The 23,273-nt window shown below is 37.7% G+C and overlaps 1 protein-coding gene across 3 annotated transcripts in view; it reads left to right on the plus strand.

Moving 5' to 3' along the window:
- The window catches only part of si:ch211-51h4.2 (uncharacterized), a 137,880-nt gene that overhangs the window by 55,139 nt on the left and 59,468 nt on the right, over positions 1 to 23,273 (plus strand). For 2 of the 3 annotated variants that reach the window (XM_051912169.1, XM_051912168.1), the window contains exons 9-11: positions 9,032 to 9,131; positions 12,088 to 12,146; positions 12,245 to 12,309. In XM_051912169.1, coding sequence (XP_051768129.1) covers positions 9,032 to 9,131; positions 12,088 to 12,146; positions 12,245 to 12,309 — 224 coding nt within the window. The remainder of the gene's footprint in view (positions 1 to 9,031; positions 9,132 to 12,087; positions 12,147 to 12,244; positions 12,310 to 23,273) is intronic. The other variant, XM_051912170.1, reaches the window with a different exon arrangement.

The following is a 23,273-nucleotide window of genomic DNA, read 5'->3' on the forward strand; positions in this document are numbered from 1 at the left end:
TTTATTGCTTATTTTATAATGTGAAGGGATCGGAAATGACCTCTTTGTCTGAGAGCTGTGCACTCTTTAGTATTGCCTCTCTCAAAAACTCAAAATAACATCCACTCTTTTCCTCTTACCTGTGGTTTGTGTCCCATTTTGCAAGATGGTCAAGAGAGTATTTATACCTCACCCTTTGAGAGGCCGAGAAAAAATAGGCCATTTACACAGCATCACTGCCTCAGCGGGAAGCCACATTCATTTTTCACTTTTAGGAACAGATTTTTTTTCTGTTCTGTCTCTCAAATATTAACTAATTTTGTTTATTGGAATATAATCAAGCATGATATTGCAAATCAGTCAAAATGTCATTATTCATAAATCAACCTGAGAGTCTGTTATAATAAATTTGTCACTTTTTCACTTATTTTCATGAGTACAGTTGAAGAATTAAAAATTATTTTTGCTGCTTTACTTGATTAATGGGCTAAATAGTCACAATCCCTAAACATTTTGTCCTGACTTTAACTTCAATCCACTTAAATTTGTGAAATGGAAGTTAACTTAATCCATAATGAATCATTTTTGTTGACAATTGAAGCTCGACAGTTTGTTTGTTATATTTATTTTTTTATTTTATTGTAATAGTTATGGTTTAATGTTCAGTTTATAAGACTTTCTGTTATGCTGGAGGTTCTGTGGCTAACTTTGTGCTGAAAAGTGGAGGTTTGAATGCCTACATCACATTTAGTAACAGAAAGAAATTCATTCAGCTGAATGAGTCTAATTTTGTTGGGGTTTTCTTAATTCTGTTAATTTTTTCATTAGAACTTCAAGGTAAGAACCTGTTCTAGTCTTGTTGTACAAACTTGAAAAAGTTTTTAATCAAGACTTTTTAGTAAGAAATACATTTTTTTTTTTTTTTGGCAAGGATGCATTAAATTTATCAAAAACAGTAAAGACTTTTACATTGGTACAAAAAAAATTCTATTTCAAATAAATGCTGTTCTTTTGAACTTTTATTCATCAAAGTTCATCAATGTTCACCTTGATATATGAAATTCATTCAACTGTTTTCAAAATTGATTAAAAAAAGAAATGTTTAATAGCAAATCAGCATATTAGAGTAATTTCTGAAGGATCATGTGACACTAAAGACTAGAATAATGATGCTGAAATGTCTCGGGTTATGACTGTAACCATGGTTCCCTGAGAACAGGGAACGAGACACTGCGTCCTAGAATGCATATGGGGGGAACGCCCTCGCGTGACAGGTGTCTGAAGTGAAAGTCGAATCACGCCAATCCTTTTGGCCAGCGACAGCCTATGACGTCATACTAGTGCAACCTGACAGTATATAAGGGGCGCCTAGAGAACATGTCATCCGCTATTCGTCTGAAGTGACTGTAGCAGGCAGCCCAGAGGCATGGCAACGAGACGCAGTATCTCGTTCCCTGTTCTCAGGGAACCAGGGTTACAATCGTAACCCAAGACGTTCTCTTTCGAAAGGGAACTCGCACTGCGTCCTAGAACGCATAAGTGGAACGAAATACCCACGCCGCCATGCTGAGGGGAGTGCATCCCAAAATGGCTGAGAAGAGAGCTAAAAACACTAAACCCTTGGTCACAGGCTGTCAGTGACATAACTCCCTACGGCCACTGCCCAAGCTAAAAAAGCCTCAAAGAGGCCTCCACAGAGTGAAGGCCTGCCAAGGCCACTCAAAGTCTTGGAACCAACAGCTTCAAAAGAAGGGGTTCCTTTAAGGGAGAATGGCCAGTGGACTGAGAGGACTCTGGCCAGTCACTTGCCAGGGGGACAAAAGTCAACCCCATGGGCCACCAGGGAGGCCGAACCGGCCCAGCCAAGGGCTAGTCAGGCCAACAACCTGTCTGAAAGAACAGAATCTCTACAAACTTCCTCAGAGAGGAAGAATCCTGTGAGAGAGACTGCAAAAAAGGCAGTACCAACTCACCGGACCAGAGATGGGCATCCCTGGGAGTAGAGCTCAGCAAATTGCTTTAAACCCTGAAAGAGGGGAGCAACCTACTCAACCTAGGCACTACAGAGTGAAACTGAAGCACTCTGGAGGCCGGATACTCTACCTAAGGCAGGGGAGGAACAGAGACTGGAATATAGTAGGAGACAGAAAACACTCCTAACGTATAGACCGAACTCAAACAGAAAGGGCGTATCAACAGCCTAATACTGATCCTTCAGGGTGGTCTAAAGAGTCCCTCTACCTTCCGACCGGTCTTCAGGAGCAAGTCCTATCAACCCAAAAAACATAAGGGGAGAACTAAGCTCGACCGGGATGAGCAAAGCCAAACTTGAACAATAAAGAGCTGTGAAACAGCTCCAAAAAACAGCTCCAAAAGGTTTCCCAGAAAAGCCTGGAGAATCTGAACAGCTCAGAGATGGAGATAAACAGGAAGTGAAACCTACACCATCTAGATAACGTACCCAAGGAGGCTCCGAGGAGTCAACTACTTAGACGTGTTTAGAATATATATTGCAAGCTTGGAATACTCGTTTGCACAGCAAACACAAGCTGTGTGCTCAGCATATCGCCTATCTACCCTTAAATAAAGGGGAGCACAACATAACACTACCAGAATGGCGAGGAGGCCTCATGAAGGGCCTGCTACTCCCAAAAAACACTCTGTATAGGTGTAAAGCATGCATGGGGCATAGAGCTTGATTATAAAGGAAGAGAGATCCAGGGGATCCCAGAGAGACTCAAAGGAGCTAGCTCCGGATGAATAGCGGCCTCAACAGGGAGAAACCCAAGGAGGCCAGCCATTCGAACCAAAGCTTGAAACAAATCAAGGGGCCACTCACAATGAGACTAACAAGCTCAGAGAGTGGAGGCTTCAGCAAAGAGCACACTCTTGAAAGCGAGAGGAGGCCTACAACGCTTAAAGCGATCACAGGGAGGCTAATAACAAAAGCTCACCGCTTGTCACTATGCTAAATGCTAAACACCACCAGGGAACCAAATACTCAAACATTGCTAAAATTCAGTAGCAATGGAGTAAAGGAACAACCTAAACAAAGGAGAGGAGGCCGCAGGACCTGCTAATCATATTCTTAGCCTAATGCAGAAGGCGGGCCCCCGACCAGAAGCAACCCTGACGTGAGGAGGAGGCAAACGTATAAGCTGAGTGACTAGCAAGGGAGGCTGAAACAGAAGCAGCCAACACCTACTGCTGAAATAGTCAGAACAAGTTGACAACGTCTGCCTAGGTCGGGACAGGGGCGGCCCAAGAAGAGGGCTGACCCTCTGAACATGACCTCGCTGAGGCTCAGTGGAGGCTAGAAGCCATATAGTTAAATAAGTAAAAACTGGGCGCCTGCCAGGCAAGTTTACCTCTATAATAGAAACCGCTAGCACTCAGCGGGGTAGCGGTTTGAACCTAACGACTCTCATATGAGTGGAGGCTGGCAGAAATAAAAAACCCAAGGTGGCCAAAAAAGGGCCAACACAAGGAGAAATAGCCCGGAGCTCTAGGGAGTGGAGGCCCTCCAAATATAATAACAAAGGGCCAACACACTCAAGAAATGGCATCCTCGTCGAGCAGATCGCTCTCGTGAGCCGCCGAATCGCGAGAAAGAGAAACGCTTTTCTCAAACTTTTCGGTGAGCTCCACCTGCGAGCCCCACAACTCGAGTCTCCTCTTGGCCTCAGCACGAGAAGGACCCAAGCCGCCAGGTGCAGATGCCTGTCCCTCTTCCCTCGAGAAGATTGACAGGTGAGAGCGGAGTGTCCGCATAGGCAGATGCTCACAATGAACGCAAACAGATCCCTCGAGAACTAAATGTGCGTGCTTCTCACCCAGACAGTGAACGCGCAAGTCGTGTGTGTCATCCGGTGGCAGAAATCTCGGACACGGATCAGCACAACGCTTGAAACGCTTCTCAGACATGATCAAAAAGGTTCTTACCTTGAAACAACAAAACAAACAGACAAAACAGTCACTGAAGACGAAAAGAGGATGACATGTTCTCTAGGCGCCCCTTATATACTATCAGGTCGCACTAGTATGACGTCATAGGCTGTTGCTGGCCAATAGGATTCGCGTGATTCGACTTTCACTTGAGACACCTGTCTGATATGTATCTTTCCCCTTCTTGGCATTTATCTAAAAAAAAAAAAAATTATAATAATAATAAATACACAACCAGGGTACATTTTATAGATTTCAAACTCTTTGGAGAGGGTTATCACTTCACAGCGGGCTGTGTTCAGCCGTCAGTACAGCAAAGCAATGTAGAACTTTTCAGTGAGTGTAACTACCGTAATTTGACTTGCATGATGAAGAACAACTTCTGTTGCTCCGGTTTGTCAGGGTGTGTATATCGGCTCGGCTGAAGAGCGAAAGCGAATTTGTGTCATGTTTTCACTCGCTCAAAAGTGTGCAGACAAAAGAGGAAGAGAAGATTGCTATGTACCAGGCGAGGGGGTAAAGATGTCAGCTTCACCAACCAAATGTCCTCTTGCTCCACCATCTCTCCCTCTAGTCTGATGCTCCGTGAAATGGATTCACTCAGTCCATCATCTGGTCCCCTGTGTGCATTAGAAGATTGGAGCCGCTGGAGTGGCCTTCATGCATTTAGAGAGGATTTGCTTTACTTGTAAATACTTGGTCAACGGATGTGCGTATTGTTGTCTGACTATATCAGTTTGTGTACTTTGTGTCTATTATCATAGTGAGAGTGAATGTTTGTGTATTTATGGATGCTATCTCAAACATTGAAGGAAATTGCATTCTTCTCTTCCACTAATGCATAACCTTAGTTATGAGGGGTTAATCCTGACGGGATAAAGCACCTCTGCCCACCCTATTCGTGGCTCCAGCAATGCTCAAAACAACAGGAGTGAACAGAGAGAATGAGGAGAGATGTTGAAGGGCTGGGTAGATGGGCACTCTCAGACAAAGCCATGAGATTTGAGTGAACAGCCTCTGTTGGGTAATATGTGCTTTTACACTTCATTTTCTTAGACCTCAACTGAGATTTTTGACAATGTCAAGTTAGAAAGAGGCTAATCACAGTCTTTGCTTGGTCTCCCTCCACCATCCAAGCCTTTTAAAAGGGAACAGAAAGCCACTTTTATGTGATCTTATTTTTTTCTACCAGAGCTCAAAGCCACATGTGTGCATCTAATGGAATGTCTTCTCAGTAATCCAGGTCACTCTTCTCTGGTCCTTAAAAGTGAAATGTTTACTTACAAACAAAAGATACTCTCTGTACCAGCTTTTCCTCTTGTGTTCATTCAAAACCTCTCTGAAAATGTAATTCATATTCTGAAATATTTTTTATAGAAATATTTGTCATCCGTAAATTCCACTTAGATGATCTAAGGCCATGTACACGGTAAAAGTGCACAACAGATGTTATCAATCAATCAAGATTTCAAAAATCAAGATGTGTGTCAGTATTATTTTCTTTAATTAATACTTTTTAATCCTCAAGGTTGGATTAAATCAAACCTAACAGTAAAAGATTTATAATGTAATTTCAAATAAATGTTGCTAGAGAAGGAGTACAGCAAGAAGTGTTTGGTTCCCTCAGTGAAGCTCAGTGTTAGTAAAGCTCTTATATAGGGATGTATGAGTGCTAAAGGTGTGAGGGAGTTGTGCTTTATCAATGCTGTCATGAATTCACACACCACTGTGTGATATAATACAAAAACTTGAAACAAAAGATGCTACCCTTTCCTCATTCCCTGCATTGTTGGGCATTTTTTATCAGACATTATTTATTAAATATTTATTTTTGGCGTCTTATCGTAGATTCAAATCTATAAATCAAAATATGTATTGCATTTATGAAAGAAAAGGTTCAGCACCTAAGGCTCTATCGCTGTTGTCTCATGGTGTACAGTGTCTTTAGGATTGTTTGTGATTTAGTCTTAGTGACTAGTCCTCTTGACTACTCCTAACATTTTACAGATTTAGGAGCTAGTTTTAGCGCTGAAATGCTTTGTGAAATACTTTTAGACCAAATAAAATTAGGACTGACACACCCATTATTTTTAAGAGTTTCTCCTAAATCGGCAAGTTAGGACCTACTTTTAGCCTTAAGATGTTTTGTGAATACGGACCCTGGGCATTTAAGGAGGTTGTCCTCCAGGAGTTAAACAGGACAGATGTGACAATTTGTCATGAACTCTCCATGCCAAGAAGGGTCAGAGCAGTATATTTAAAATTATGGATGACATACTAATTACTAGAATTATACTAGAATAATTACTAGATTAAGTCTACAGTGTACTCATTTCTGCAATCCTTCATAAACATATATTTAAAATAATGTCAGAAATATGTCATTAATATCAGTAAATTAGTCAATTTTGTTTAAATGAAGGATTGCAGAAATGAGTACACCCTTAGATTTAATGCAACAAATGTATACTACTCTAGTAGGTCCTCCATAATTTTAACTAAACAAAATTGACTAATTTACTTATTTTATGGATATTATTGACATATATTTCTCTGTTTGTATTAAATTGTTTAATACATTTCAGTTTCGCCATTTTTCAATGAATTGTATTAGGAGTCATTAAGAAAATGTTTCTTGAGCAGCAATTCAGCATATTAGAATATCTGAAGGATCATGTGACAGTAATTTTAAACATTTTAAAATGTTGTTTTTTTTTTTGTTTTTTTGTTTTTGTTTTTTTTTACTGCATTAGACTTATTAAAATCATACTTTTGAAAGGTAGTGTAAAATGAGTATTTTAAAATATACTAAATATGTCATATAGGCCTATATACATATGTTTACAGTTTAGTAATTATATCATAAATTACATGAACCAAATGGAATAGCCTACTTAATATGTTAAATGCATCTATGTGTATAGGCCTATAATAAAGTTTATTTCTTTGAGTGTATACAAAACATTTGCTCTTTATCCGATCTATCTGTCTGCCTGTATAGATTTGTCGGTCTCTCTCCTTTCAGTGAGCTATAGAGGGAGTGAAATGTTCGCCTTCATTGGGAGTAATTTCCTGGCCCTGCATGTGTGGGCAGTGAGATGTAGGCAGGCTGTTTCTGAGGAGGTTCTCATTGCTCTCTCACGGGCACGTAGTGCTGCAAAATTCCATTAACAATCTCACAGCTCGGACGCGGCTGCACACTGAGTCTGGCCGCGCAGGTGGGCTGTCATCTCCCGATAGAAGAGCAGCCCCTCTGCTACTATCGTCCTCCCGTGGGCAGTCATGTAGGCTATTCTGGCAATCAGACTATAGTGAGAATTGGGGTTAACACAACAGGAAGGTCCTGTGATTTCCTGGAACACAATAATAACTGCGCCAAATAAGATTCGAATCTCTCATTTTGCATATCACCGGAAAGAGACGCGTTTACATGGCATTCTCACGATGCATTATGAGCGGTCTATTTTAAAGTTCCAGAAGTGTTGTTAGTTATGTGTTTTCTATTATTATTTAACTGGCAAATAATAGACTATAATATGTCTCATACGATAGTATAATATGGCTCAGGATTTGTATTTTGTATGTACTCTTGTGTTTCATTAGAGGTGGTGATTGTTCGTTACGCCTGTAGGTGGCGGCAAGAGTATTATGGGTGAATCGTGGAATCATTCACTCAAGTGATTCGTTCACACTGATTCATTCTGGATCAATACACGACTACTGCGTGTTGCTCAGAGACGCGCAACAGTTGGTTTTGCTGTGATTTCTTTTTGAATAAGTTTGTTGGCGCAAAAATAGACAAGGTAATTGCCAATATTTTCTCTGAAATGTCAATAAATATCAACTTATTGCATATTGAAATGCTGTAGGCTGTAGGCCTAACACACTCGTGCTGTGGTTCTTAAAATCGCGTGGTGTGCATAGTGTGAATGAAATGTGCTTTCTATTTGCCTTTTATTTTTCCTAAAGAGAGTGCAGCCACACTTCCTAGTATGCCAACTCACTAGTGTGAACGTGTTAAGAAAGAGATAGATTAATAGCGTCTTTTTCAGTAGAAAAATTGCGTTAGATTTGGAGAGTTCGATTCATTTATGTGAATCAGTTTATACTGTCCCTTGGTGAATCGTTTCAGAAATGTCGTTATTTGCATTGTCAACCTAAAATTGAAAGTCTCCCCGTGTCATGTTTCATATATTAAATTATTATTATTATTATTTCATTTAAAAAAAAAAAAAAAAAAAAAACATAAAGGTTAAAGATTTTTACATTTATTATTTGTTATATTGGTGCATTATATAAATGAAAATGATAAAGTATGCATTCACATTGTGTTCATTGACGGTTTGGAAAACATGCCATCATTATTTTGAACAAATTAGATTTCCTACAGTATATGTTATTTATTGCATTTAACATTTTGAATGAACTTATAAACAACTGCGTTGGTTTAAATGATTGTTCCTCTGATTGAAAACAACAAAAACAAAACACAATAAATAAATATAAGGTGAAAAAAAAAAAAAATCAAGATTTTTTTAATCTAGATTTTTTTTTAGCTCCAGCATAATGAATGCTTATTTTGTGTGTTCCCAAACACTAAACAAATAGATTTAATTGTACTGGATTAAAATTGCACTGACAGGGCTGTGTCACCTCAAATCATTTAGCTAATAAAAATTATCCCAGTGATGCAGAATGTTTATCACATAATGCCTGTAAATATTATTTCAGCTGTGAGCTAGACATGCACCACAAATATCCAGGTCAAGGACTACTGTCGTTCTCTCTCACGCTTTCTCTCTCTCTCATCTCTCACATTGTATCTTGTATCACATTGTATATTGCATCTCATCTCTTTCTCAATTTCAGTGGTCATGACATTAAAAACTATCAATTTGTGGTAAAACACTTTTTGGTTGTGCTCCCCCAAGGCATTTCCACAGTAACCCTTGACAGAAACTACCAAGACATTTGTCATTGCACTTTTTCTTTGCTTTTGTATATCCCTGCAAATGTCATTTGAAATGAGAATCTATTGGTGGGCTGGATTACATCGGATGCTCTGTGCCGTGCGTCTTACAGCCTGTCATAATTTCTTTGCCCCAAGGTGGCCGTGACATTTGTTGTGGGTTCAGAAGTTCACCAAGAGACCACGAATGACTTCAGCCAAATCGGGAAACCTTTTCTAATGGGAACAGTAGCTCTCGGTAAGACAAACCTCTCTTGTTGTTTTCCCCAAAAAAGTATTTGGACACTTATGTCACACACAAAAATGCGATTTCATTGCATCAGAAACAAAACATCAAGTGGCTTTTAAGGTCATCATCAAATAAAAACCAACAATTCTTATTATTTTTGAATGCAAATTGCAGTGTTTATTATAAATTATTTATCATTATTTTTTAAAATATTTTTCTTTAACTTCCTTCCCCCTTGCAACAACATGTCTTCTGTGAAGACAGGTGCACCAATGCGAGGACTAGGCAATAATCCCTCCCCTCCAGCGATCTGTCACTCACATGAGATCACAGCAGTGTTATTTTAGTATCACTTATATACAATTATAGTTTTTACAGGCACTTGGATTAGTATTTTATGTAATGGAATGATATTCATACATTTTTAAGTTGAACTGAAGTGTCCAAATGCTTTCTGATGCCAGTATATTCCAGGAAGAAGACGTTTTGTTTCTCTGTTTGTGTAGTGTGTGGGCAGTGGCGTGTTTGTTTGGGTTTAGTAAAGTGAAGTGAAGAGATTTGAAGACTATAGAGACACCAGTGTGTGTTCATCGCAGCTGGTGTGCTGAGCAGTTAATGAAAGTACCTCTCGAACCTTATCACTGTGACAATGTAGATGTTAGCCAGGAGTCCAGGGAATTCTCTCTCTGTCCCTCTCTCTAATCCTGTTAATTGGCTGCCACACTCAGAGCTGTAAGGTCCTGAGGCAGCCAAACCTCGCTGGCCTGCAGGAGGCTCCTGTCAACAGAACAAACAAAATCCGCCTGCGAGTCTCACACATCGCCTTGCTCTCATTTACAGCCAAAGCCACTGTGACACCTTTTGAATAGACAGCTGCTTGCTCAACGTTTTTTTTATAGGGGGCCAGCACACACCCCTGTGGAACCTCCAGGCACCTAATGGGCGTCTACTTTTAAGGAGTCACAAGGCCAGGCTTTGTTTATAGTGACAGCTAGGGGAGTCTATCTGTCTCCGGTCCAGCTGACAAGATGGGAATGAGCTGGCCTGGTATCAAACCGAGCCCCCCCCCCCATAAAAAAAAAAACAAAAACAAAAAAAAACACTTATAATGCACATCTCAGCATACTGTGCAGCGGTCACAAGGTTGTTAGTAACTGCTTCGTTAATGCAGATGCTGTAGAATAGGTACAAAAAGTGGAGCAGTCTCACATGGGCCCACCGTGGTTTATTTGTCTGAAATCCGGCTTTGGGCTCTTGGGAGCATCTGCAATTACAAGGGCTCTTACCTTTCGCTGTGCGCCATCTGTTGTAATGTACTGGGTTTAGTCCCCTGCTCCTCGTTCGTATTTATCTTACTGATGATTTTCATTTGGTGCAAGAGAAAACACAGTTGTGACTGTCAGCACTTTTAAGAGAACATTTATAGAGCTGCTCTCAATTCCCTAGATTTTTTTATTACTAACACTGAGAGTAGACTTTTAAAATGGACAGTTTCATTTAGACCAATTCTGATTGGATGAGCCTCATTCGAAGCAATTTTAAAATGTTCAGTAAACTCACAACTGTGACCACACGTTTTAAATTAATGCGGCAAGTTGCTATATGGAAGCCTACAGTTCGTCTAATGAACAATAGTATTTTACAGGACAATTTTTTATTAGTTACAAGTTGTTCCTGAATAGCTTATTCACAGTTCAGGGAATATTATCGTGTACAGTATTTTTGTTTTAATTTTCATTTATTAAGCCAGCCAGAGGAATGAACTGAAATGGTGTTTATTTAAAGAGTTAGTTCACCCAAAAATGAAAATTATCCTATGATTTACTCACCCTCCCTTCTTTCAGACTAACACAATAGGAGATTTATGTAAAAATATCCTCTTGATGTCTCTTCAAAGATTTATAATGGTAGTGAATGGTAGCCCAAAATATATGCATCCATCTAGCATAAAAAATAATCCATACAGCTCCAGGGTGTTAATAAAGTCCTTCTGAAACGAAGCGATGAGTTTTTGTAAAAAAAAAAAAAAAAAAAAAAAATCCATATTTAAAACTTTGTAATGTAAAAAGTAAAACTCTGACCTGACGCATGCGCAGTGACGAACGTGGACGCACAGAGGATAGAGCAAAACAAAACACCGGTCACAAATTAGAAGTCCAAAACAGAAATGTTGGAGGATTTCGATAAAAGAGAAGAGGCGCTTCAGTTTGTTTTACAGCCCTATTTGTTTAAACCGAGAGAGGCGTCTAAGCTTACGATACTCCTACATCCTACATCATCGCATCAGGGAACTCATTTGGCGCAGTGCGACTTGCGCAGTATGCATACAGTCGTCTGGCGGAAGCGAGTTATTTTAGATTATAAAGTTTTAGATATGAATTTTTTTTTTTTTTTTTTTTTTTTTTTTTAAGAAAAAACCCATCGCCTCGCTTCAGAAGGCCTTTATTAACCCCCTGGAGCCGTATGGATTATATTTATGATGGATTGATGCATTTATTTTTGGATTCAAAACAGGCCCCCCATGCACTACTATTATAAATCTTTGGAGAGCATGGATATTTCTGAATATATCTCCGAGTCTGTTCGTCTGAAAAAAGTTAATCATATACACTAGGATGGCTTGAGTGTGAGTAAATCATTGGATAATTTTTATTTTTGGGTGAACTAACCCTTTAAGACTTTGTAGCCTTTAATTTAATTTGATAAATCCCTGTAAATGTTTTGTGAGGTAACCAAAAATGTGTTTCATGTTGTTACATCTAAATTAGGTTTTATTAAATTCAAAAATACTCTTTAATATGACTGAATCAGCTTGAATAGGTTGTTGCGCTATCAAAAAAAAAATATATATTTTTTTTAATGGTAAGTTTAGGTTGCTCATTAAGCTAAAAATGCGCACATTTTCAGTTTACATTGGTTTAGAAATGTCAACATTATCTTGTCTAAATATGTTTCTCCCAATCAGGTGGGATTGTCAACGTCATGCCTTTTTTATTTTCAGAAATCTCCCATGTTAAAACACAGGTAATATTATTATAATTAATATAATATTAATCCTTTTTGTTGTACATTAAACTATGTGTCATGAGGATTCTACTTTGTAATGAAAGTATTTTGGACAGGTCTTATGGTTCAGAAGAGCTGTACTAGGAGGACTTGCCACATGCACACTCTTAAATATATTATGGTAAGTTTTGATGTATTTTTATTACAAATATATTAGCTTTTCATTATAATCATTTTTAAATGTATGCCATTTAAAGAAATGGTGAGAAAGAAAGAAAAGAAATTCTGTCACCATGTGCTCACCCTCATGGCATTACACACATGTATGACTAAAAAGGAATATTGACACATCCTTTATTCCATTCAATGAAAGGAGCTCCAAAAATGACAAAAAGCTCTGTATAATTACCAAAAAAGCAGCCCACTTGTGCGTTATATTCCAAGCCTTTTAATACTATAGTTTTGTGTGAGCAACTGACAGAAGAGATTTTAGGTGAACTATCCTTATAATGCTTTTTATTTTATTTCATTTTTTTATTGTACACCATCAACTAGATGGAGTCAATATGAAGCCAGCTTAGTTATCTTTTGTTACAAAGGTGATGTGTCCTTCAGTTTAATTTAAATGTAGGACTACTGTCAAGTTCAAAGTTGACAATACAAAGCCCTCCTGCTCATTTGTCACAGCAAAAGCACTTACCGCTTTTAAATGACCCAGTAAGAGCTGAACCGAACGACTTACATCTCAAGTACATGCAGACAGGAGATGGAGGGAGACGTACGTGGCTCGTCTCCCTCCTGAGCTGCCCACTTGTCCTCAATCCCTGATGTCTCTCTGATTTTAGCGCACCCTGAAAAACTCCAACACACTGACGTTTCATATAATCATCTGTAAAGAAGTTATTGAGTTACCAATCAGCACTATGTTACTCAGGAGACCCAAAGCAATTATGTTGGAGCAGATGAGATGAAAGGAGACAGCTACAGGAGATGAGATCTCATGTCGGCCTCTTTGGAGACCCAGAGTGCACTGCTGCAGCCCTGCCACTATGGAAAAACTTTGTCTGTCCCTCATATCACTGAGATTTATGCTCATCCGCTGATGGCAGACAATGTTTCAACTTGTGTTTGAGAATGGAAAGCATCAGTTTTTCATTCCGGCTCAAATCGGTTGTTATCTGAAGACTTGTGTTGACACATGATCACACCAGAGACAGGATGGTCCATTTAAGGTGTGTTCACGCTTGGACCGAGACCCCTGAAAAAGTGGGTTTCGGTCTGCCTCCAAATGAACTCTGGTGCAGTTCGACTGAAATATATGAACACAACACAGACCAAAGACAAAGACTGATGTCACAAGATGCAACCATAAAAAGGATAGATTGTACAAGCATACCTGTTTTTTTTCTCGTCATAGGAGCCATGTTGCTCGCTACAGTTCAGTACAGGCGTCGGAACTGCTGTCGTCTTGTAGCAGATCTTTATTTGTGCATGCAACGAAGGAATTCCTGGCACTGTTTTGACTCCTTTGCACATTTTATTAGCTTTTGTGAGTTCTCAGCTGGTAAAAATACCATCATATGTACACACATACGTATAACACTCGCATTTAGCCCGGCACACAGCAATGTTTTGGATGTTCGGTAAGTTCTGTCGCAGAATACATGCCATAAAAATGATAGAATGAACGCGAAGCGAACCAGAACTGGCGAACATGTTTGTTTTCTCTCTCTCTCTCTCTCTCTTTTTTTGGTCTGGGCCAAAAGAACCAAGAGAACCTGAATATGGGTAATTTCAGTGTTATGGACGTGACATTTGGAGTCAAAACTTGAAATATAAACTCTCAAAGAATGCATTTAATACCAACATATTGAACGGTCTGTTTATATATTCATAATCCCTTAGTAAAGGAGTCCAGACATTAGAAAAATGTCAGTCTATACAATTGTTTTATATTTTAGATGAGGGAAATATACATGCGTTACGGACGTGACAAAAAAATGTCACAAAGTTTTAGGTGGCAACTTTTTTTTTTTTTTTTTTGGGAATTCTTTGAAGTACACCGCGCAAACCAAAAGTAATACTGCCCACCGAAAGAAGGCGGCTTGGCTCTCTACAGAGCATAAAATAATTTTATTTCATTTTTCATGTTCACATTTATGAGAAAAAAACAACATTACGGACGTGACAGTTCTCCGTTACGGGCGTGACCGGTCTGAAAGCGGCACAGAAGACTGCTTTAAAACTGCTTTAAAACTTTCACAGAGACCTCGAGCAGGCATTTAAACCACCAAATATTGAAATCTGGGATACCAGTATGGTAAGACTGCACAATTTATCAACTTTTTACTAAATTTTATACAACTTTATACTCTGTATTGCAAAAGGTTATGGATTAGACCTATTTCTCATGTTGACAAGCGTGTGCGTTGTTCAAGAATCAGTTTAGAGACCATGATTTTCCTTCTTACAGAACTGCTTGCTAAAATAGGCTACATTAGCAAATATTAAAGTTTATCATATAGCAGTTTAAAATCGCAGATTTCTCCCAGTCAGGTGAATCGATTGACACTATATCACTCGCAATCATGTCAGTTTTATGTTTTGTGTATATAAATGATTGCACGGTTTTCGGCTAGTTTGCACAGTTTAAAGCTAAGTCTTGAGTCAAAATGATCACATTTTATTTCGAGTCAAAATTATTGCAATCTTATTATTTTTATTTTGTCAGCTTGATCACGGGATAGTGATCAATAGGCTATTCATTTTTTAACCAACAGATAAAAACGCAACATCTGACCGAATTTGAAAGTTGAGCCCTTTTTCATATTAAAACTAACAAAGCAAAGTTCTGATATATATGGTAAGCCTGAAACAGATCACAGCAATAAAGAAGCAAAGCCAAATGCATAGGATTTAATATGAAGCGTCCGTAACGGTCACGTCCGTAACACATATTATGGTTGTTCAGACCAAAGTAGTGAGATGATTTGTTGATCCTAATAAGCATAAACATAATTTAGCTTTGCATATAAAGTTTCAAGTTATTTGTATTTATAATTGTTATATGACATAAACTTAATCTTTAAAACGTTACGGACGTGACAGAGCACTGAAGCGACGGGACCTCTTTATTCTAGCCCTTTGAAATTCAACAGGCAGTGCTGTTATGACAAAATGAGTGTATTTATTTCTCAGGCATGTCTCCATCTTTCTACACAATGCTTACTGTTAAAATAAAGTGTAAAAAAAGGGGTCTTTGATCCCTTTTTTCAAAGCATGAAATATGTTTGGTTGAAAATTTAAGCATTGTTGCTTACCTCATATATTGTGGATAAACAAGGCAATTTTCTTAAAATTTCTGTTAGAGCACATTAATACAGTATATTACAGACCTAAATGGACAATTTAAAAAGGGTTTTGTTCTTTTGGTAAAAACTTTTTCTTTTTTTTTTTACATGGTAAAGATGACTTTTGCATGGAATTGCCTATATACCCTTAGTTCACCTAATAAAAAATCACTGATATTTTTGCTCTTGGTGACAGTCTTTTTTTGTATGTTGGAAAATACATTATTAGCCGGCGTTTTCTCTGCATGTTTCTTCAGGCCTAATTCTGACACACCGTTTGAGCCACCACAGTAAAAGGCTATTTAATTCAGCTTCCCATGCCCTGGTTACATGTGCTCCTGTCTCTTTGTAGCTTTATTTGATTTGCTGTATCTAATCCAAATGTATTTACTCTTTCCTCAGCCAACATGCTTGTTTGATTTAACTGCATTCGGTGTCACCCAATTTAACCGACTGAACTCTCACGCCATCATTTCTGGCCAGATGCGCTTAAGGCTCGTGTTCCGGCACCGTGCAGGCACTGTGAAGGTTTTATTTATTTTTTTATTTGCCATCCGTTACATCCACTTTCTTCTAAAGTTTGACAGATTTAGCCTTCCTCCTTTATGGCTCAAATTGGCATCACATGGTCTTTTTTAGAGATATTAGACAGCTACTGCACATCTCATCCTTCTATCAGCCTTTAGATTTTTCTTTTTTCTAAACAGGTGTGGATATAATCATCAGATCAAGCCCAGAATGGATGCAGTTCAGTATCTTACAGCTCAAGTGTGTAATTTTTGATGTTAAAATACTTTCTCTTATCCCAGCTTAATATGCAGAGACACTATAATTCGTTGGCTGATTCCTGTGAGATGTGTAAACACCAGCATTTTTTAAAATCTTATTTGTGTAAAAATATTGAGAGGCAAAACTGCATAATTCTCAGATAACGTCATGAATTTATTTATTTATTTTATTGGTTTTAAACCACAGTGGCAAATTGTTTTGCCTTATCAGGACTAAATTTAACATTGTATTAAGGATTTTACAAACTTCAGACAATATATCTTTAATTATTTAGTAAGTATAAATTATTATTACTTATTTAGTAAGTAAATCTTATATTAAGGTTTAGGTATTTTTATTTGATACAAAAACCAACCAACCTACTGCTGACCTGACCAACCCAACCATCCAGCCTGACATAGCCACATTGTCTTAGCCAATGGCATGAGTTTGGGGGCATGACCATCGGTTTCAACTGACCAATGACAGTTTCGACAGTGTTTAGGAAACTTATCTGTAAATGATCATTTCCACTTGGTAATATTAGTAGTGCAGATGCAGACATAATTCACTTTAAATTACATAGTGTATTGTAATACTGTACATCTACACTGCATGAATTATTTCCAAATTCTTACATAATTCCACCAAGCAAAAGCTCTTTTTAAATCATTTCTGCAGATTTTCTGTTCTAACCTGATTCTGAAACAATAGATGACTTGGCCACAACACTGTAGATTCATTTCAGCATAATTTGCCTCAATATCACACATATCTTCTAGATTTCCCAAAGAAATTTAACTCCCATACACTCATTTATAGGGAAATCTGCCATATTTAATGTGCTTTTATCAGCACTTTGCATCAGTGCTCTCACACCCGACCTGTCAACTGCAGAGTGATTTTCCTTTTTCTTAGTTTGCCAGCTCATAATTTTAACATCTAATTATCAAACTGAGCATAATTTTATTTTGCATCTATTGAGAGAGCAGAGGAGGAGAGCTTCACTGGTTTGCATTGAGATCTTCTGAAGCATAGCTTGTACAGATTAGAAGATAAATCTCCGGTGGCTGCTGGAGAGGGAGAAAAACAGTTTTATGAAGTTGTCTGCTGCCTTTTGAAGCAAATGCTTTTCCTTTGATTTTTGTCAACTTTTTTCAAGTCTTTGTTTCAGGCTGATCTTTTATCTTTTTCCTTTTTATCTACAATCACAATATCAACCTAGTTTCACTTTACTTAAAAATGTAGTTGTTTAGGGCAGTGATACTTTAGCAGGCTTTGGGGTGAAAGAAGGACTGTCAAAGGTTAAAACTACTGATGAAACTCTTTGTAATTACTAATTGTAATTAATCTCATGATTTTTCAAAAAATGTTATTTTCTTGTTTAATAATAAAAATAATTTATTAAAAATAACAACAATAACATTAACAAGTATTATTATTCATTTAATAACATTAATGATAATGTTAATTTATAATGTAATACGTTATATACTACTGTTCAAAACTGTGGGGTCAGTATGAAATTAATTTTATTCAGCTACTTTTATTCAGTGAGGATACATTAATTTGATCAAAAGTGACCGTAAAGACTTATGTTGTTACACGATATTTCTATTTTAAATAAATTCTGTACTTTTGAAATTTCTATTCATCGAAGGATCCTGAGGAATAAAAATATATCACAGTTTCCACATAAATGTTAAGCAACTGTTTTCAGCGTTGACAAAAAAAAAAGTTTCTATAGCACAAAACCAGCATATTAGAATGATTTCTGAAAGATCATGTGACATTGATTTTAAAATATAATAAGCTAGGACACTTTTAAATTTTAAATTGTAATATTTCACAATATTGCTGTTTTTACTGCATTGTAAAAATTTTATTTTTATCAAATAAATACAGCCTTGGTGAGCATAAGAGGCTTCTTTCAAAAAACATTAAATATCTTATCAACCCCAAAGTTTTGGACGGAAGTGTATATAAATATTATACACCTTATGTAATTTAGAAATTATAAACCTTGTGATTTTTAGGCATTTAACCTAATCGGCAGGACTGAGTAGCATTTGAAACTGATAAACCTGCCATATAACTTATCTACAATATATCAACTAATTTCTGTGTCCTGGCAACATACATGTCACTGTTTTGTTTGGAATAGAGTTTTGAAATATAGCCAGTGTTTTACAAATAAAGTAAATGTCTAAAATACTTTTTGTTGAAGACCACAGACTAATTTTAATCTGCTTTGAGGACTATAATTTATATAATGTGGTGTATACAATGTTATTGAATTTATTTATGAATACAGTATTTTGTTATTAATACAGTACAGAATCATTGACTTTCACCTAAAGTCATGGCTGCTTCAATCCCTATCTAAACCCCAAAGCAGGTATCTGCTCTGAAACAGTTGTTTCAGTCAGCTGCTGATGTCATCCTCTGCGATAGGGCTCATCGAACGTATACATCACCCGCAGCGCCTCTCTTGTCAGTCTATGTGTTACATATCGCCATTCTGACATTTAACAAGTCACTCTTTTGTCATCTCTGAGGAACGGCGCTGCTAATGTCTCCTGCTTCTGATTTAGTTTGCTTTGGGTGGCTGCTGTCCTATCGTAATTGAGTCATCAGTGACTGAGCGGTCGGAGTGGAGCTGGCCTGCGGGCACAGCATTAATGAACCCTGCAGCCAGTGCAGCTTGGGCCGTGATGACTATGACTGATGAGTGATTGCTGGTGGATCCCACCATGCTAGATTTGTCACCAAAATGAGAACCCACTCTGACTCCTGCAAGACAGAGCATCAAGAACGTCACGCAGCCTGTTTGTCAAATGATTGAGTCTTCAAAACAAGCTCAAAACCATCAAGCTGTGACGCATCATGTCTGAGGAGCACCATAAATCGGACGACGTTTGAAAAGCGACACCGCAGTTGATATGAATGCATTGCTGCATAAACGCCAGCATAGTCCTGATGGAAGTGCGAGGGGGATGAATGGCGCCGTTGTCATTATTAACGCTCGTTAGAGTAAGCAACGGCTTGTAATCATTTATGGTCGTGTGGAGTGTAAGGACTTTCTAAATCATCCAAAACTCATGGAGTGTCATTAACCCTGAGTGGCTGTGTTCGCAATCTAGACTGCATGATTGACAGACTACTTCACTATCAGGTAACTCACTCGCTCTGTCTTTCTCAGAGGGCCAGTTGAGATACTCTGACTGAGTTTTTCAGATATCAGTTATCACAAAACTGCTCGTTACGGTTTCTCAAAGATCTCAAGATGGTTTTGCTTTTTGAAAGTGAAAGTGATGTGTAGCCAAGTATGATGTTCCATACTCACAATTTGTGCTCAGCATTTCACCCATCCAAGTGCACACAGACAGCAGTGAGTATTGAACACACGCACACACCGTGAACACACACCCGGAGCAGTGGCGCCACAGTGGGCAGCCATTTTTGCTGCGGCGCCCGGGGAGTAATTGGGGGTTAGGTGCTTTGCTCAAGGGCACCTCAGTTGTGGGTAATGAGAGTGTAAGAGAGCGCTATTCATTCACTCCACCCACCTACATTTTCTTCCGGTACTGAGACTCGAACCCGCGACCTTCGGGTTACAAGTCCGGGTTACAAATTCTCTACCCATTAAGCCACATCTGCACTTTTAACTTTTTCTGCTCATCATCCTGTTGAAGAAACCAACCTAGACCTTAAATAACCAGTTAAAACCTTAAAATATTATTTTGGGGCATTTTAATGCAAGTTTTGCTGGCCATTAATCATGACAATGCTGGTTAGGCTGCTCTACCTTCAACAATAATTATCTTAACCAATTTGTGCCAGTAAGAGGCCTGCATTGCCCAAGCTTTATATTTTAATTTTTCAATTTTAGAAGTGTGTGTGTATGTATGTATGTATGTGTGTGTGTGTATATATATATATATATATATATATATATATATATAAACACTTCTAAAAGAAACCAGCCTAAACTGGTTTAGAAAGTCTTTTTTGCTGGTCTTTGCCGGTCACCCCCAAAGGCTACGCTGGTCAGGATGGTATATCCACAACAATAACCATCTAAACCAACCTTATTGTGATTTTCATGTGAAAATGTAACTATTTTACAAGGTGACAGTTTTAAATAAGTTTGTAGGATGTAATTCATTCGGAAATTTATGATTTTTAGAAAAATCAAAATGCATGCATGAAGGTCTCAAAACCTAAACCTAACTGTCAGTGGGGTGTAAGCAGGTCATACAATAAACGTATAAATGAGATCACACAAATTTATATGAATTAGCCGACAATTCGTCAAAACGTAACATGGTTACGAATTGCCATGAGGTTATATTGTCTAAACCAGGTAGTGCCAGAAACAGACTTACATTGCCCATCTAAATCCAGTTGAGACCTAGTTGAAATGTAAGCAGTTCTAAACTAAGAACAACTCATGTTTTTATGGGTGTGTTAAAGGTAAAATGTGCAAATTTTGTGCCATTTGCGCCATCAAATGAAATTGCTAAAATAATGACTGGCTAGTTGGTTGAGTGAGTGGTTTGGTGTCAGGTTCAAACAAAAAGACTAATTCAGAAAGTATTTTCACTATTTTCATAGTGTATTTACACTTTTTAGAGCGTGTTCACACTTTTAGTTCGGTTCTCTTGGTTCTTGTGGTCTGGACCAAAAAGAGAAAATAATACATTTTAGTCCTGGTTTGCTTAGTGATCATACTGTAATTTTTAACACCAAACTTAAAGATACAGAACAACAACAAAAACGGATTTTATGACGCATGTTTTACGACGGAACTTGTCGAACATTCAAAACAGTGCTTGGCATATGTGTACATATGATGGTATATGATGGAGCTGGCAATTCATGGGGGCTGATGAAATGTGTAAAGGAGTCAAAACAGTGGCAGGAATCCCTCTGTCAAACAACAGATCCAACTTTTCATTGTTGGTCCACTTATTTGGTGTGTACCTGGGTGCGGATGGTAGCGTTCATACTTATTCAAATGAACCGCACTTAAAGAGTAATCACACCAGGGTTCGTTTTAATCAAAACAAACCTGCCAAGTGTGAACACTCCCTTAGAGGAACCACACTACTGTAGTTATAGTGTTAGAGTGGTCTATTCGTAGGTTGAGATAAGTAGTTTAACATAGAAGAAATTACACATGTGACTTGAATCGCAGTAATGTTTTGCATCCTAAAATAGACCTTTTTGTCTTTTAGTTTCGTAGAAATCACTTCTTTTGATGATTTCTACAAGAAACTTGAAACTGCTACATTTGAACATTCTGAACTCTAGTAACCAGTTTTTACTCATCACAGGTCTTGACTGATACACACAAGGTGTAGTTTATTTCAGACAGTGTGGTGATATCGATTAATGGCCTGACCCCATCCTTGAACTCTGTACAGCGGCAGATAGCCCTGTAAAGCCGGCACGATTGAAAGCATAGCAGCCACCATGGCTTTATACTGTGTGCCATCATTCTCCTCAGTCATAGCAAGGTCTCCTCTGAACTGACTCCAAAAGCCTCTCTGTGCATTCAGACAGCAGAGTCGATCTTATGTTTATTCTCTTGAGACCCTAGGAGAGCGGGACAGAGAGAAAAAGAAAGAGCAGGTGTGGCGTTGAAGGAAACTGAAATGGAGAATGAGACAGAAACAGAACCAGATGATAAAAAGTGAATGCCAGTATGAGATATATAAAGTGAAAAAATGGATATGGAAGAGAAAAAAAGAATAAATGCAACCTCAGAAAAGGGAATATATATGCTCTTTTCCAAATCCTAGTGAGCTGCCCATGTAGGCTACATTTTAAGGCATCATAGATGAGTTTCATTATGCAGCCTCCAAAGATATCTTCTAAAGCAGCATCAAATGTATTCTTTAAGAAGACGGTAATCCCAGAATGCTTTGCAACAAAAAGTATGTGATTAAGTGGGAAAAAAATAAATTCATGATGGCGAATAAAGCGAGAAAAAGGTTGCTTTTTGAACATACACTATCATTTAAATGTTTAGGGTCAGTATTTCAGTATCTATTTTTATTTTTTTACAATTTTAAATAATGGTGTTCCATTTGAATATATTTTTAAAAAATGTATTCCTGTGATGGCAAAGCTGAATTTTCAGCATCATTACTCCAGTCTTCAGTGTCACATGATCCTTCAGAAATCGATGTAATATGCTGATTTGGTGTTCAAGAAACATTTCTTCTTATTATCAATGTTATAAAAGAGTTGTGCTACTATATATATTTGTGAAAACAGTGATATTTTTTTTTTAGGATTCTTAGATGAATAGAAAGTTCAAAAGAACAACATTTTTTGAAATCTAAATTTCAATCAATTTAAAATGTTTTTAGTGTCACTTTTAATCAATTTAATGCATCCTTGCTAAATAAAAGTATTGATTTCTTTCAACAACAACCACAACAAACAGATCTTATTGACCTGGGTTGCTTTTCCCAAAAGCATTGTTTGCCAACTAACATCGCGAATTCCATCATTACTAACATAGTTCAAAGATTTGGTGTTTCCCGAAACCATAGTTCAAACAAACATTCGCAAATTGCATCGCAAACTTGTGTGGTTAGTTTCTTGTTTTTATTACATGTGGACTTAAAGGGTTAGTTCACCCGAAAAATGAAAATTATGTCATTTATTACTCACCCTCATGTCGTTCTACACCCGTAAGACCTTCGTTCATCTTCGGAACACAAATTAAGATATTTTTGATAAAATCCGATGGCTCAGTGAGGCCTCCATTGCCAGTAAGTTCATTTCCTTTTTCAATGTACAGAAAGCTACTAAAAACATATTTAAAACAGTTCATGTGACTGCAGTGGTTCAACCTTAGTATTATAAAGTGACGAAAATACTTTTTGTGCTCCAAAAATAACAAAATAGCGACTGTATTCCACAATATTTAGTGACGAATAATTTCAAACCACTGCTTCGTGAAGCTTCAAAGCTTAATGAATCATTTGTTTTGAATCAGTGGTTCGTATCG

Source organism: Ctenopharyngodon idella, chromosome 11 (assembly GCF_019924925.1).
Source record: "Ctenopharyngodon idella isolate HZGC_01 chromosome 11, HZGC01, whole genome shotgun sequence".
Lineage (NCBI taxonomy): Eukaryota > Metazoa > Chordata > Actinopteri > Cypriniformes > Xenocyprididae > Ctenopharyngodon > Ctenopharyngodon idella.